The sequence below is a fragment of the Chrysemys picta genome, chromosome 14 (assembly GCF_011386835.1).
Source record: "Chrysemys picta bellii isolate R12L10 chromosome 14, ASM1138683v2, whole genome shotgun sequence".
NCBI classification, from domain to species: domain Eukaryota; kingdom Metazoa; phylum Chordata; order Testudines; family Emydidae; genus Chrysemys; species Chrysemys picta.
In genome coordinates, this window is record NC_088804.1 from 26,932,185 (window position 1) to 26,949,722 (window position 17,538).

General features: G+C 43.4%; 1 protein-coding gene across 13 annotated transcripts in view; it reads right to left on the bottom strand.

The window, feature by feature from the left end:
- Positions 1 to 17,538, bottom strand: part of WTIP (WT1 interacting protein) — a 118,797-nt gene that overhangs the window by 54,289 nt on the left and 46,970 nt on the right. For 10 of the 13 annotated variants that reach the window (XR_010592598.1, XR_010592596.1, XR_010592597.1 and 7 more), the window contains exon 2: positions 14,806 to 14,907. The exons of the other annotated variants lie outside the window; for them this stretch is intronic. Coding sequence is in view for 7 of the 10 variants with exons in the window: in XM_065567227.1 (XP_065423299.1) it covers positions 14,806 to 14,907 (102 nt within the window). In the remaining 3 variants the exon portion in view is untranslated. The remainder of the gene's footprint in view (positions 1 to 14,805; positions 14,908 to 17,538) is intronic. 13 annotated transcript variants of the gene reach the window in all.

The following is a 17,538-nucleotide window of genomic DNA, read 5'->3' on the forward strand; positions in this document are numbered from 1 at the left end:
CTCCACCGGAAAGAAAGTAGGCCTGTAAGACAAAAAGCTATGTGGCCTTCATTTTCATGATATGTTCAGGGACAACTAACAACAGGCCTGCTTTCACGATTTAATTTGATAAATGTAAGGAACTTTGCAAACTAAAGATGACTCAGTTTCCACCACCTTTTCCCCTTACATCAGGTGACATTCTCCTTGAAAGAAAATTCTTAAAGCAAGTGAAAAACAAAAAAATACTTTCATGGGGAATGTTACCTGGAGTAAATGGGTCAGGGAAATGGAGTGACCTTTTGATTGTAAAGTTCATTACATTTATAAACTTACACAGTAAAAACAGTCCTATTTTCCAGTGGAGGGTCTGAGCAGGTTTTCAGGACCAGCAAGGCACCTCTCCCTTGCAGTAAACTTTGTAAAGGAAAAGCAGCACGAGGGCAGTATTAGATAGGTATGAGGGGGACAGGACTGGTAGTAACACAAGCAGTTGCAAGGAGCACTGATGAGATGGGCAGGGCAATATAAAACCCTTTATCTTAGGGGGCATATTGGGAAAAGAAAACAGATTGTACAACAGAGTTTAACTTTATAGTACTCTATGGGCAGAGCTGCACAAAATACCTTACAGCGAGTATCAGTCCTGAGTGAAGTGGGACTGACAGATTGCAAGTGACATAGGGCTCCAGGGGAGGGTGGAATAGAGAAGTCCAGTTACTGTAGCGGGGGCAGCATAAGCAAAAGAGCAACTCCAGCCATGAAAGGTTGTGGGAAGGGACAGAGGGGAAGTCAAGGCTGGAGACAGAAAGTAAACAGAGACCAGGAGCCAGAGTAAGTGGAAAAAGCTCAGAAAAGGGTTGAGTTGAACAAGTTTGGAAAACAAGGAGGGCAGCCTGGTTAATGGGTAGAAGACCCTTAAGGTACCAAAGTTAGATGATGACATGGTCTTGCTTCCTTGGGCAAGGATAAGTCATGCTGCAATATTCTGGAACCCTTAAAGCTAGAGAGTAGGGATTCAGAAAAGACATAAAACTGGCAATTACAGCAGTCAAAAAGGGAAATAATTAGGGCATAGTAAGAATTCGAACAATGCCGGGGTCAAAGTGAGGACAAATTCTGGCAATTCTGCATATGCAATGGGGTAGGCAGATTTACTGATGAGGCAGCTAAATTAAGGTCCAAATTAAGGTAAGTTCTAGTGTACATTTGCAATGAGGAACAAAGAAGAATTTCTAAACAGAAACAGGACCAAATTCTTTGAACTATTCTGTAGTAGAATAAGTACCAGCCAGAGTCAAAATAGGCAGAGAGAGGGATCAGAGAGCAAATCAAGGGAGACAACGTTGGTGTCCTCTTCATGGAAGTTGAATCCAAGGTGGAAGGTGTATAAAGAAAAGAAGTGGGCCATGAACAAATCTTTGGAGCACTGCAGAACAGAAATTATATAGGGAAGATGTCCGTACATCCAGATGGCGGGACAGAGGCAAGCCCGGAATTCATGCAATGTGGTGGGGAACGGGGGTAGTGCCCAAAATTCATGCATTTAAGGAAAAACTCCAAATGTATGAACTGGAATGTGTGTAAGAACGGAGCTTACCAGGGTGGGGGTGAGGACAGAAATGATTAATTAGTGTCAGGAGGAAGCACTGATTTACTGAGGAGATTGAACTGATTTTATCTGAGCAGACAGAATTGATGAACTGATATGTGTGGGGCAGGGATGATTCACTGGTGAGGGAGTCAGGATGTCTATTAATTAGGAGTGGCTTCAGAAAGCCATGACCTTCTGGAGCGTGGCTATTTTACACCCAGGCTAATGCTTAGTCCTCAAAGGAGGAGAGGCTCAAGGACATTTGGAAACCCTTGCCTGAGACATTTTTTGGAACATGTAGGGACAGAAAACAGTACAGATTTAGAATAAAAATTACATGAAGTAAAAACAATTTCCTGAGGCTCATCCTTCCCCTGTTAGTGTTTCTCTCTTCCTGACTTATCCTGACTGTTTTTGCTTTCGTTTTGTACCTTTTTTGTAGTTATTTTCATTATCATCCTTTAATTCCCTATATTCTACACCCAAAACAACTATGTTAAAAGAATGTTAAAGATTGAAAATTCAAAGCACTCAAAAGTTAGGAAATGCCGTAATTCAGGGTGTTGATAATTATGGCTCATGGAAAATAAGAGATATGAACATTTATTGATAATGCCAAATGACTTGCTTCCATTCTCCTCTGGCTTATCTGCACCTCTTCCACTTTGAGAAGTGGATTGTCTCTCTGACTGCAGCATAGGGAAATGTTTTCTCTTGGAGAAACTGAGGTATGTGTTCCTACTTAGTTCCAAAAAAAATATTTAGAACAAGAAAGAAAAAAAAAAGGGGGGGAGGGGATGAGTCATGAGAGAAGTGGGATTCAAACTAAGAGAAGCAAAGGCAGCACATACACCAGCAGCTACTAAGCAGATCCGATGCGGATAGGACAACAAGAGGGATTCAGTAGAGTTTATTGCCCCAGTGAACAAGAGGTGGCATTCCAAACACAAATTCTGCAAGGAAAATGATTACATTCTCCATGGCATTTACCAGAATTCTTAAAAATAAAAAGCAGAGGCAGAAATCTTGCTAATTATAGTATGTTTGTTTTTACTATAGGTCCTTGAGGCAATCAGTTCCACATTAGGAATACAAAAATACTGTGAGAGAAATACAAGTATGTGTACGTCAATGTAACAAGAGAAAAGTTTCCATCATTAGCTGCTAAGCACCCCCCACCAATTAAAATAACCATCAAAAGCTAGGCATTTAATGCTGGAATAATTAATAGCAGAGCACAATTAATATCTTTCACAGAAACAAGGAGACAGAGGGCGTACCCCCTGCCAACTATTCATCACTCGCCTTCTGATAATGAAAAATAGGGACTGGAAGTGCTTTGCTTTTCCACTTTCCAGTAGTCTAGCTACCTAGAGACAACCTCTCACTGGGATTCTCTTCATTTCTGTGAACACTGATTGTTAATATAGCCACTGGAGACAAGAGATGCCATGCATTAAGGTGTCCATCCAGCAAAGAAGAGCTTAACCACATGCTTAACTTTAAGCACCTGAGGTACTCCATTGAAGACAAGGGCCTTGCCTATACTAGGAAATTTGGTCATGTGTAAAAACATGCTAACTAATATGTTTTAACTCACATGTTTTTAAACACTTATGAACACCTTTAAAAACATACTGGCTAGTGGTGGGGAGGGGCATGACCAAAAAGGCAGGTCACTTAAAATCAAGCATGTGCATAAGCTGTTGGCTGGGTCAGGGCACAGCTAAGAAAACAGAGAGGTACAAAGTCTTAGAAAGCAAGACTGCAAACAGCTGGGGTGCAGGAGATTTTTACAAGAATCTGTGCCAGTGCTGATCATCTGAAACACTTAACATTTCTGCCCTCTCAAATCTACCTATGTGTTGCAATATTCTCATTTTTCCTAAAGCCAAAAATAATGTCAGATTACCAATGGGTCATAGATCAAGGAAACAGTTTGAAGTAAATGGAAAATTAAGGTACCCAGCACCACATAGGAGGTGCTCAACTGTGCTTTTTATTACTGGAGAGAGGCTTCTATTCCTTTGCTGATAATAATTCATGTTTGGAACCATAAAATAAGCTAACGTAAATTACCTGAACTCAGCTGTTAGCATTACTATAGTATCTGTGTGTTCTGTTCTATAAAGATTTACAAAGCCTCAAAGACAAATCTGAGTGACTGGCTGATTGAGTGTCTAACACAGCCAAAGCCAATTCTCACCTTCATTTCCTTTTTCCAAGCTACCCCACCAAGGTGCAATCAAGAGCAGGTCTAAAATGTATTATATTTTTCTGAACTCTACCAACTACTTGTCCCATCTCCTCCAAGTGCAGACAAGATAAGTGTTGAGTTTCATATTGAACTGGACCTATTCTATCGCTAAGAGGTTACAGTGATTCTTCTTAGCTGAACTCACTCCCTTCCAAAATATTTAGCTCCCCACTGAGTCCCACATCAATCACCGGCCTCACACCTATCACATTTCTAGGACATGTCAAGACACACTGGGGTTTCAGCATATGGCTAGGAAGCCTCAATGCATCTAGATGGCCATGGATGAAATCTGAATGCGGAGTCTGAGTATTAGATGAATAACATTTGTAGTTATGCAAGTTATGCCTCCAGATTTCATACTTCAGGCCATGGAGGTCAGGAAGGAATGTTCCCACATATGCAGCACTGAATCATTGGCGCTTGCCTTTCTCTAAGCATCAGGTATCAGCTGCTGCCACAGGCAGGATCTCAGTTAGCTCAAAGGTCTGATCTGCTCCGGTTTGAAACTACAGGAATGAAATATATAGGATGTTAGCCACACAACGAACAGCCTTTCACTCTAAAGAGAGCAACGGAGCCAGAAACCCTTCCAACACCTCAACAATTTACCCCTAGGAGTGATATTAATTGGCTCGTCTCCTTTTCATGACCTCAGTGTGATCCTAGATGCCTAGAACAGTCCAGCTTGTAGTAAACATGTTACTCACAGCTACATCTGAATTACCCATGTCTATCTCTGGCTGCTAAGTAGTTAAAAGCCAATGCTTAGATATTTTTATACCATAAACTCTGATTACTGACCTAGTCGTTATAGGTGGACACATAGTAAACAACTCATACCCTAACAGGTCTAACATTGAATTATGTTTTATTCAACATAAACATCACAAACATTGGTAGGAAACTGAATTCAAGGCTTTAAACAGCACATACTGGCAAGATGCAATTTAGGTGCTGTGCAATTCATGTTGTACTTACAAATGTGCTGTGAGAAAAGAAGAATGTGAAATGCTGCTGGGAGTTCAAGAATTTTAAAGATCATCCAAGCTCTCAGAAACATGCCATGAAGATAAAGATATTATGGATATTACTACTGGCAAAAAGTAAACCAAGGTTCGTTCCCAGTTACCTAATACGCAAAAGAACTTTTTCAGTCACTCTAGTCTTTGATAGACTCCCCTAGGCAGGCATTACAAGCCGGTGGATGGCTGTAATTACTTTAATACCCATTTATATTACAGGAGCACCCAAAGGTCTCAGGTCAGGACTCGGCCCCATTATAGTAGGCCCTATATAAACATAAATGTGGACATGATCCCTACCCCAAAAAGCTTGCAATCTAAAGTCAAAACCTCACTCATTTTTTATACCAGCTGGAGGACACACACTACTTCAGGAATGGAGACTATGCTCTGAGGGTGGCAGTGACCACTGTTGCATGCAGACCCATACCATGCCTCTTGGAGCTGCTGCCAAGGCTGTGTGCTGCCACGCTCCCCTATAATCTCACAAAACACCCTTGTGTGTTTATACAGGCTCCAGCAATGAGCTTTCAAAAGGCTGGAAACAGCCAGTACTGTCAGTCATCAGCTGGAATTGTGAGATCTTGCAAGTTGTCACTTTTATATTAAACTGCTATATAAAAACCCAAGTGAGTGCTCCAGTCTGATCAACAACAGCTAGGAAAGAAACACACTGCACACCTTTGGGATTATACCGTTGGCTGTAAGCTTCTGATTGATCTTGTTATGATTTCCTGGGCCTTTTAAAGTCACCCATTGAAGGAGAGATTAAAGCTAAATGGAATGTTCAAACATTTGCCTTTATGTGAATGTGGAGAAAGCGTCAGTGGTGAAATTTATGGAATTTAAACTTAGTTCCTTGGAGCTCATTTTCTGCAAATTTACCATTATTATCTGAAACTAATATAAATATAAAATTGATATCCTTCACTATAAAGATTCTTTTCCTATAGCTCTTACAACAGGAGCATTTCCATTAATATTGGACTAAATCATCACTAAAATAGCTAGCGCGATACTGCTGACATTAAGGTTTGAGTGCCTTGTCTGCTGAAACCTAGTGACTCGTAACAGTAACTAAAGGCATTGCTACTTTCTGTAACATGTATCACTAGCAAAGACAATCCATAAATATCTGCATCCCATCACCCACACTTAAGAGTACACCACTGCAAGGACACTACACTTTCAAGAGGGCTCCCATGTTCTGAAATACCACCACCTGGGATTAGATGCTGAGCATTTCAGGGAGAAACTGTTCTCTTGTGTTCTGCAAGTGTTCCTGGCCATACGAATGCTTCATTCTAAAGAGAGAGAGAGCGAGAGCGAGCAGTGTATGCTTCAGGGTAAATTCTCATCTCTGCTACTTGAGGATAGGGTTGGCAGAAACTGATTTTTAAAAAAATAATTTTGACATATCAATGTTTATTTTTAAGCCTTTTTTTAGATTTCTCTCGATTTACATTTTTCAGTTTTTCTATCTATGGGGGGCTGGAGGGGAGGGGAGGGGCGGTTTGTGTGTGCACTGTGAAATCAAAAGTTTCCCAACATTTAACAATAAAAAATTGAATCCTTCCAAGCCTACTTGATTCAGCAAAGCACTTAAACACATGAGTAACCTAAACCACTTATGCATATGCTTAAGTATTCTACTGAATCAAGGCCAAAATAAGGTTTCAGCACTGTAATAGTTGAGAGAAGATTTTTGGCCCAGCATTTAAAAAAAAATCTTTACAAGCTGAAATTGTTTTTTCTGAGCGATTCTGTAGGAAGGGTTACATCGTGCCATCACACCCCATGGAAACTAGAGAGCTTTGGTTTTCACATTACCAGAAGGGGGTTACCTGATGTATAGAAAATTGAGCATATCTCAGAGGCATGTCCTGTTATAAAAGAAGCTGACGGTCTGCGCCATTCAAAAATGTAGCAATGCCACACATAGGTAAAAACTGCCCAAAGAAGCCTGACACTGAGATGCTAGAAGTCCTCAACTGCCACAGATCGCAGGAGCTAGGGTTTAACATTCATTAAGTCCACTGATTCCAAGTATTACTAACAGAGAGGCAGAAATAGGTCATCATTTTACATTAAAAGGTCTCTACTTCCCAGGTCTCTGGCATTCAGGGCCAGCTCCAGGCACCAGCCCAGCAAGCAGGTGCGTGGGATGGCCAAGGGAAAGGGGCGGCATGTCCAGCTCTTCGGCGGCGGGTCCCTCGGTCCCTCTCGAATTGCCGCCGAAGACTGAAGCGGTGGCGGTAAAGCAGATCGCGGCGCCCCCCACCCCCCTTTTTGCTGCTTGGGGCAGCAAAAACCCTGGAGCCAGCCCTGCTGGCATTTTTGCTTTATCATCCTCTCTGTGCTCAGATATGTAAGCTTTTTTTATTATGAGGAAGTCCCAGGCCTTCTGAATCAAGACATTATCAGGGGCCTCCTCCAGGGCTACTAGAAATGGATTAACACTGTGGTGTATCGAAGAGTCAAAATTTTCAGTGTTTTTTTTAAACAGGAAGTTCAAGGGTATCATGAGTAAGGTTACGATTTAGTCACGGGTATTTTCAGTAAAAGTCATGGACAGGTCACAGGCAATAAACAAAAATTCCTGGACCGTGACCTGTCCATGACTTATACTAAAAATACCTATGTTTAAATGGGGGGAGGGGAGGTATCCTGTGTGTGTGTGGCGGGGGGGGGAGCTCCTGCTGGAGGGAGCGTGGGGGCGGGGGCTGCTGGGGGGGGGGTGCCTGGGGCCAGTGGCTCCAGCTGCCGGGGGCCGAGCTGCTCCGGCCCACTGGCCAGGGACCACTGCCCAGGACCGCAGCTGCTCCAGTCTGCCTGCCCTGGGGACTGCTGCTTGGGCGGCCCTGGGGCAACCACACCAGCCCCTGCAGAAGTCACGGAAAGTCACGGAATCCGTGACTTACATGACCTCTGTGACAGACATTGAGCCCTAATCACGCGTAGTAATTTCATCTTTGTCCATTTACTAATATTTGCATCTATCTTACATATTTCTAGAGCACCCTAGCCTAATGGGGCCATATTTTTAAAAGAAATCAATACACACTGGGTGCTAAGCTCGCTAAAATCTGCCCCTAAAACCTAATAATTCTGTGCTAGCCCATCTGAGGTTAGGAATCCTTCACCAATATTCTTGTGCCTTTGAGCTTTCCTGCTAATTATGAATTGAAGGTATCTTTCAGGAAACAATTCTTCTAGCAATCTCCTGATGTTCTTTGTAGATTTTCTTTAGCCAATAATGTATCAGTTACCATTGCAACAAAAAATAGACATGTGGAAGTGGAAGTTGTTCGATGCCAAATCATTTACCATTCATTACTCAAGGGGAATTTCCTCATCTAGAGTCTTTTCCCATTTATCCAGATAATTACATTAGTTTTCCACATCAAGCATGGAGACTCATTATCACCCTTTCAATCTCTGTAAGTAGTCTCCAAGCCACATTTCCCAAAGGTTTGAAATCTAATTTTTAAATCTCTGAATAGTTAAATGTTGGGTGTTTATCGAAATTAAGTGTGCTTTGTGAGGTCTCCAGGTCTAGCATATTTCTCCCCATTAACTACCTACCTTACACTGTCTAGACCATTTAATGAAAAACAGGACTGGAATCTCCTAGAGGAAAGATTGGATCATGTCTTATTATTTGCAAAGAAGGAAGAGGAGAGATGACTCTTGCTTATCCCAGGTTTCTAAGATCCGGGTAACTGGTAAGTGGAGAGCACAGATCTTGGAATTTCAGAAGGAAAATTAATGTTCCAAAGGAGTAGCAGTATCTTCCTTCTGCACAGCATTTACTGCTGTCCCTATTAGACCAAATTACCAGAACTGTATCTATGCCTGGTAGTATCTCTTCATTGAGTCACAGAAAGGACCATTAGATCATCTAGCCCAGGGGTCGGCAATGTTTGGCACGCAGCTCGCCAGGGTAAGCACCCTGGCGGGCCAGGTCAGTTTATTTACCTGCTGACGCGGCAGGTTTGGCCGATCGCGGCCCCCATTGGCCACGGTTCGCCGTCCCGGGCCAATAGAGGTGGCATGAAGCCACTGCCAGCACATCCCTCACCCGCACCGCTTCTCTCTGCCCCCATTGGCCCGGGACGGTGAACCGCGTCGCGTCAGCAGATAAATAAACTGGCCCAGCCCACTAGGGTGCTTACCCTGGCGAGCCACGTGCCAAACGTTGCCGACCCCTGATCTAGTTTTACATATTGTATACCATAGCTATTACCTCTGTGTTAAATGCCCATAACTTGTGTTGGCTAAAACAGATCTTCCAGAAATGCATTCAGTCTTGATGGAGAATCGACCACTTTCCTTGGTAGTTTTCTCTAATGGTTAATCACCCTTGCTATTAAAAATGTGTGCCTAATTTCTAATTTGAATTCTGCAGCTTCCAGCCATTGGTTCTTGTTATGCCTTTCTCTGTTAGATTAAAGCAACGTTTAGTACCCAGTATTTTCTCCCTGTGAAGGTACTTATACACTGATATGAAGTCACCACTCAATCTTCTTTGTGATAAGCTAAACACGTTGAGCTCTCACTGTAAGGTATTTGCTCCAGCCCTTAAATAATTTTTGTGGCTCTTTTCTCCAGACATTCCAGACTGCCAACATTCTTTTAAAAACATGGATGGCAGAATTGGACACACTATTCCAGTATTGGGCTCACCAATGCCATACAGAGAGGAAGAATCACCTCCTCACTCCTGCTCACTACTTCCCTGCTTATACATCCAAGGATCACGTTAGTCCTTTTTGCTACAGTATCGCATGGGGAGCTCACATTCAGTTGTTTGTCCACTAAGCCCCCCCTAAATCCTTTTCAGAGTCACTGCTTTCCAGAAGACAGTCCCCCGTTCTGTAGGTATGGCATCCATTCCTTGGGTCTGGATCCACTAGCCCTCCTGGCTTGCATAATGTTTGAGGGGAGCTGGGTTGTTGTTTTTTAAAGCAATTCCTAAAATCACATTACCCTAAATCAGGGGTCGGCAACATTTGGCATGCGGCTCGCCAGGGCAAGCACTCTAGCAGGCCGGGCCAGTTTATTTACCTGCTGATGCGGCAGGTTCAGCCAATTGCGGCCCCCACTGGCCACGGTTCGCCGTCCCGGGCCAATGGGGGCGGTGGGAAGCTGCGGCCAGCACATCCCTTGCCCGTGCCGCTTCCCACCACCCCCATTGGCCCGGGCCAGCAAACCGCGGCCAGTGGGGGCCGCGATCACCCTAACCTGCCGCATCAGCAGGTAAATAAACTGGCCCGGCCCGCTAGGGTGCTTACCCTGGCGAGCCGCGTGCCAAACATTGCCGACCCCTGACCTAAATGAAGAATGAAGCTGGGAGTGGTTTGGTTTAGGTAAAAATCCTGTCAAGTTGGGTTGGGTTTGGTCCTGTTTAGAAACCTTCCAAAGCTCAGGGAAGTGGGGTCCAGAGAAATGGTTCAATTTTTGGCTCATCTCTGTAAGTAACTGAATGTGCACTTTATTAAACATGTTTCACCTGCAATTAGACCTGTGTTGCAATATCAATAGCACAGTTACCATTCAAATGCACTACGTTAGAAAGAACAAAGGATCCATAACAAACTTTGTTTTAATGTGAATCTTGCAGAAATTAAGTCGGTAGACAAAAAGAAATTAAAGTGTTCTTTCTTTCTGATCAGGACTTGGGCATTCTAGCATAAGAATACCATAATGATAAGCTCACCAGGGCCAGTGCAAGGATATTTTGTGCCCTAGGCAAAACTTCCACCTTGCGTCCCCCTCCCCCTTCTCTCTCCCCGAGCATCGCTTATTATAAACTTTAAAAAATGAATACTGCATAATGTGGCATTGTTCATTAGAATAAATACAGAGAGCGAGGATTTGGCCCATGAAACAATAACTGTATTAAGATGTGGCCTGTGAAAAAGTTTGAGAAACCTTGACTTAAATTTTGTTGGTGACATGATAGAATATTCAGTATTGCCAACCTCAAACATTCAGAACTCATGAGTTGGGCCCCCACAAAATCACTCGATATCTGACCTATTAGTCCTCATCCTCAAAGGAAACCTGCACAACACTTTTCAAAAGATGAGCCTGGGAGCTTGAATTCAAAACCTTGCTAGACATTAAAAATCATGATCTTCATAAAGATACTGGCTTTATGGTTAATTAGAACAACTTGCAACCCACTAATATCCTCTTTTGTCCTGGGATTACAAGGGAGATAATGGGCTACTTCACCTTGAATGGTCCCCTTGAATATGTGCTCACTACTTGTGCTAAACTATCTGTTAGATCTAGTGTTTAGCTGTGACACTGTTAGTACCTTTTCAGACCTGAAGAAGAACTCTGTGTAGCTTGAAAACTTGCCCCTCTCACTAACAAAAGTTGGTCCAATAAAAGATATCACCTCATCCACTTTGTCTCTTTTAAATAATGTGACAGCACAAGGGATTGTATAAAAATCATGTGTCCCTGTAGCTAAACCCCATCACCCTGGTCCTTTTCAAGTGTTCATAGTAATAAGTTCAATAACAGATTTGCAGACCTTTGACATCTCTACTTAAAAATGACCTGACAACTTTCCAACAACTGTTGAAAAGTGCTTTTTTTGAAACGTTCTTTATAAAATAGGCCCCTCCCATATGATTTCATGTTGTAAAGTTTGTCTTTAAGTTTAAACTAATATTTACTGAAACTTCTGTTTCTATTTGACACTGATTCCACTTATGCATAATATATGTTTCTTACTTTACTGATCACTTCCTTATCTGGGAAGTGTGAAACCAACTGTCTTGGCATGATTTTTCTAGTTTTGTGGCTGTGTTTTATAATCAGTTGAATTACTTTTTAAAATGTTAGCTACATTGATTTCTTTGTATGCTGTGGCTTTCTGAACAGTTTAAAGAGCAGGATACATCATTGCAACTGGAATTGTTTTCTTGATTTAAACACTGCAAATAAAAAAAGTTGGGGCATATTTTTGAAAGTTAGGTTAATCAAGTATTTAATCACGTAACATTTTAAATAGGTTGTTTTCTCATAGAAATCCCAGATTAATCCATACAGGGAAATACAATTAGAAAGTTGTCCAAGGGTTTTTTTTGAGCTGTGGCGGCCTGGCCTGTGCAACATGTGGGGAAGGGGACCCCGAGTGGCTGCAACTTACAACTCCCAGGTTCAGGTCGGCGCTGCGAAGGTTTCTTGCTGCCAAGCCAGCCAGGCGGCGATGGTCGGGAACATTTCCCAGAAACCCCACTCTGCCTGGTGGCCACGGTCCACAGCAGCATCCCTCCTAGTCCTGCACCACCTCCCGCTGCCGCTCCTAGGGCAGGAGCCAACGCCGGGCTCCAGCGATCTGCAGGGGACAGAGGCGGCGGGCGGAGCGTGCAGCCATCTCCTCCCCGGGCTCCAACTTTCCCAGCTCCCTGAACCACGGGGCCCGAAGCAACTTCCCCCCCCCCCCCCCAGCTCCGGCTGCTGCTGCACTGCGGAAGCTCCTGGCCGAGGGCGCACGGGCTGGAGAGCAGCGGGAACCAGGAAAGTTGGAGCCCGGGGAGGAGGCGGCTGCGCGCTCATATGTCGCCCACCGCCTCTGTGCCCCCGCAGATCGCTGGAGCCCTCCAGCAGGGGCAGTGGCAGCAGCTCACACACCAGGGAGCCGCAGAACCCGAGTGTGGTGAGGGGGAAACTGGGGGGTACGCCTGCCTGGGCTGCAGCCCGGCGCCCCCCCTGGGGGGTTCCTGCTGTGGATGCATGTGGGCGGCAGCCCCCATGCTCCCCCTCCCCCCCTCAGATCTCCGCTCGCCGCGCTCGGGCTCTGTGGCTCCCGGGAGCAGTCTCGGGGCCCCGCACCCAGGTGGCGGCGGCTCACATGCCCGGGAACCGCAGAGCCCGAGCTCGGCAAGGGGGGAACCGGGAGGCGCACGGGGGCTGCCACCCGCATGCATCTGCTGCAGCCTGCAGGAGGGGCGGGGGCGCCGGGCCGCAGCCTGGGCAGGAGGGGCGGGGGGTGCAGCTGCTCCCTGCTAGTAGCGCCGCTGCCTTTGCAGGTCTGCTGTCCACCCTGCGCCGCGCTGGCTCCTCCATGGCTGGGGCTCGCCGCTTTTTGGTGCCCCCAACCACTTGGCACCCTAGGCAACCGCCTAGTTTGCCTAGTGGTTGCACCGGCCCTGAAGCTCACAGGACAACATGGTGCATTGTTACCTAGTGTATATGCAGTGACTCATATGCCATAATGTGAATCATGGAATTCCACTAGCACTGTTTGGGGTTCTGCGAGATCAAGTCCTACACTGCATTCAGCTAAATGAACATCGGCCACAAACATTGGGAGGGCAATCTGAAAGTTTACTGCTGCATTTTAACAACTAACCAAGAATTATATTTTGTTAATAAAATACCTTCCCCTGCCTCTAAACATTCTGTTGAAAAATAGAATGACTTACATAGAAATCTTTATGACAGTCAACGTATGTCCGGACTTCTTTTTTACCATTTGTGTTCTGCCATGCGGAGGGCGCTGTAATTTGCTCCACGTAATTAGGTTAAATTTAATTTTGGTGATGATTGGATAGATATTATCTGATATTGTATTTTGTCATCCTCTGCTTAGCAGGCTGCCCTAAGTATTCCATTCACTTTGGGAGCCAGCAAACTTGTTGCTCAGTCAGTGGCATATTTGGATGGACTCAGGAGAGCAAATTACCCTTAAATTTTAGGCAAGTTTATTTTAGAACCTGATCATGGTCCAAAGATTCCTTAAATTCCATAAATATTTGTTTAAAAAATGAATATCTATCTGTACAAAGCCTGAGAGAGAAAAAAACCCCAAACCTACAGCTCTCCTTTCATAAGTGAACTTTACAATGGTCTTTTCAATAGAAAGTTGTTTGGTTCTATGCCAATGAGCTTTTACTCTTTTTCTAATCCTTAATTAATCCCTTTTTAAAATAATTTCCGTGCTGTATATTCCACCGATGCTCAGCCTTCTGTCTGCGTATATGTATCTCAACAAGAACTTTTACAGCAAGGCTAACATTTTCATAAAATGTTAAAAAACTTAAATCCATATTGAGGCACTTCAGTAAAAATGAACTGATTTTCAGAGCTGATGACTGGCAGGTCCTATTGAAATCAATGGGAATTTGTGTGTGCTTAGCACTTCTTAAACACAGGCCACTGAAGTGCTTAAATACGGATCTCATTCCCTAACTTTAGGCACCCAGTTCTAAGAGCTTTGACTCTATTTTCTAACATTTATGATGTCTTCAGACCAAGTAGAATATCCTTCTTGTTAAAATACATCAATATGAGTCACCATGAATTGAAAACAGCCGAGTTTCTCAGTAGCAAAGCCATGCTTTTTTGCTAAAATCACATACAGTGTGTAGAGACCATTCCTTTGACATGCCTGCAGATTCAAAGAGAAATCCTACAAGCTTTTGGAAGGGGCGTGGAAAGTTCTAGAGGAAAGAATTAAAAAACAACCACCACCAAATGCGGTAGCAGTTTTAGAGCTGAATTTTCAACATGTGGTCTCCATTTCTGCACATTCAGACTTGCACGTGCAATTTTTGTGCATTATCATGTGTGCATGTACGTGCTTGAATGCACAAACATTTGCATGTGCATAAAATGAATTTTGCCTGTATCAATTCTATTGTTTGTGTACAAAAATTATAATGCACATAAAGCTCCACAAAAAGCGATTGATGTACAACAAGTACCATGGAGGCCGGGTTGAAGCCCCTTTGAAAATGTAACACTTAATGTCAATGAAGTATTAGATTTATGTCCTCTTGCTTAAGAAAGTGCAGTTGGATGCTTAGAGATGGAGCATGCTCAGTGTCATTAATCACCAGCCTTGACGCGAGTGGGAATTTTGCCTCAGTAAGGACTGCAAGATCGGGCCTTTCGGCTGTATGTTAGACACTGTAGAGCTGACTTACCACAAGAGCAGCAGGTGAAGCAGTTGGTATGGTAGAGGTTACCCATTGCTTGGCAAGCCTGGCTCGCTCCATATACGCCCTTTCCGCACTTTATACAAATACCTAGGAAGAAGAAGAAAGAGACTTAACATCAGAATCCTCAGCAGTTCTAAAACGCAGCTGCTGGCCACTGATTTGTAAACACTTATTGTACCCTCATCAAGCCCTAAAACAATGAATTAATGATCCTGAATAGAATCCAGACACTAAAATTGGGGGCAGGCATCTTGAGTGAAATGACTACATGAAAATCAATCAAAAATAAAAGGCCGAAAATCCTAGCGTAGCTGGTGAAACAAAGTATGAAGAGCGAGGCTGGCCAAACAGCACAGAAATCCCCCAGAGACAGGTGAAAATGAGAAGGGACGGGAAATCTGAATGCCCGCTGGAAAGAATTCAGACTTTCACAGAAAAACAGCAGAGGTCTTCAATACAAGGTAAGTGATCTTAACACAACATGTTACATTCAGCATTACCAATAAAACAAACAATTTGGTCAAACAGTGTCATAGAAAAAAGTGTTTATTTTTTTCTCTCCAATAAAGTAATCACCATATCAATAGTGAGCTGAAGTCCATAAGGAGCTCAGTGAAAATGACTCTGTCAGTCATATGTAATGTTTTTTAACTTTCTGTCGTTAGTAATACTTAGCCCCTACATGCTGGGCATTTTACAAAACAAAAGGCAAGGCATCTCCCCTGTAATCTGGGTTTTCAGATGGGCTAAATTTAGCAAGTTAGCTTGTTCAGAACTAGCACCCATAGGTCTACCAAAGCTGGAATTACACCTCCAGCTCCACTGAAGACAGACCCTAAGGACTGCAGACCTGGCTGGGAGTTCTGCCATTGACTTCAGTGGTGTCAGGATTTTACCCTAAAGATCTGATCCTGCTCCTATTCAAATCAATGGCAATTCGTATCAGTTTTGTACAAGAGAACAGTTGAAGATCCCAGCATAGCTGTGGCAATACCAGTTAGTTACTGCTGCTGCAGAGCTCAGAGAAAGATTTGTGATTTGGGTAGGTTCTACAAAGAGTGTGGTTAGTTTTCTCAGGGTAATGGAGTGATAGGTGGCTGATTATATAGAACTGGCAAATTTCCATTGTTCAGATACTTTTCCTGATGAGATCGTAACAATTTTAAGTTAGGTCAACTCAAATGGGTCTCCTAAAATTCTTGAAACTAGATTGAATTAATCTCTGACATGCTTGATTTTAATGGATTTGTGGCCATTTGCACCAGAGATTAATTTGTCTCTGCGTCTTTAATAAGGAATTTATTACATAAAACACGGGTACAAAATTATCTCCTTGTGATGTTGTGCAGTCTATGGTTTTATAAAAATATGATAGGTGAATATAATGTAACTGGGATATGCTTCATGCAAAAGGTCTCTTGTAAGGTATCATTACAAAGTTTATAATCTACTGAGTGTGATGATCATCCTATTTGTATAAATGTACCACTCTTGTATCTAAAACTAGAAATATAAAATATAACTCTGAGGGCCTATTGTAATTATGCAAAATGTGAGCCATTAATGGTGATTGGGAATCTTGATGATTCCCATTAACCAGGACCATTGTCTGCAGAGTTTTACCTGTGAGTCTTCCTGTATATGAGTGTGCTGGCAAGTGGGCAATGAAGTCTTGCAGTGACATGTGATCGTGTCACCTGAACTGGAATCCATCTTTAACCTGGTGCTTTTCCAGTGGGGGGGGGGGGTGGAAACCCAGAGGGAAAAGGGTTTCCGCCTTATGCAAAAGATATATAAAGGGCTGGAAGGGAACAGAGAGGGAGGGAGGAGCCATCATGAAGAATCCCCTAGCTCTCATCTGAGCTGCAACAAGAGCTGTACCGGGGAAAGAATTGTGCCCAGGCCTGGAAGGTGTCCAGTCTGAGGAAAAAACTTACTGAAGCATCTCTAAGGATGAGATTATCTGTATTCAGTTTGATTAGACATAGATTTGCGCATTTTATTTTATTTTGCTTGGTAACTTACTTTGTTCTGTCTGTTACTACTTGGAACCACTTAAATCCTACTTTCTGTATTTAATAAAATCACTTTTTACCTATTAACTCAGTGTATGTATTAATACCTGTGGGAACAAACAACTGTGCATATCTCTCTATCAGTGTTATAGAGCACAAACAATTTATGAGTTTATCCTGTATAAGCTTTATACAGGGTAAACGGATTTATTTGGGTTTAGACCCCATTGGGAGTTGGGCATCTGAGTGTTAAAGACAAGCACACTTCTGTGAGCTGTTTTCAGGTAAACCTGCAGCTTTGGGGCAAGTAGTTCAGACCCTGGGTCTGTGTTGGAGCAGATGGAAGTGTCTGGCTCAGCAAGACAGGGTGCTGGAGTCCTGAGCTGGCAGAGGGAAAGCATGGGTAGTAGTAGTCTTGGCACATCAGTTGGCAGCCCCAAGGGGGTTTCTGTGATCCAACCCATCACAACCTCCTTGTTTCATACAGTTTATTTTTTGTTTTCCTGATATGTCCATTGGTCCACAGCTGGCCTGATTTAACTGAGCAGTATGCAGTGCAACTGTATACATGTTGGTCCCAAGATATTAGAGAGACAAGGTGGGTGAGGTAATATCTTTTATTGGACCAACTTCTGTTGGTGAGAGAGACAAGCATTTGGAGTTGAAAGCTCTGTGTAGCTCAAAAGCTTGTCTCTCTCACCAG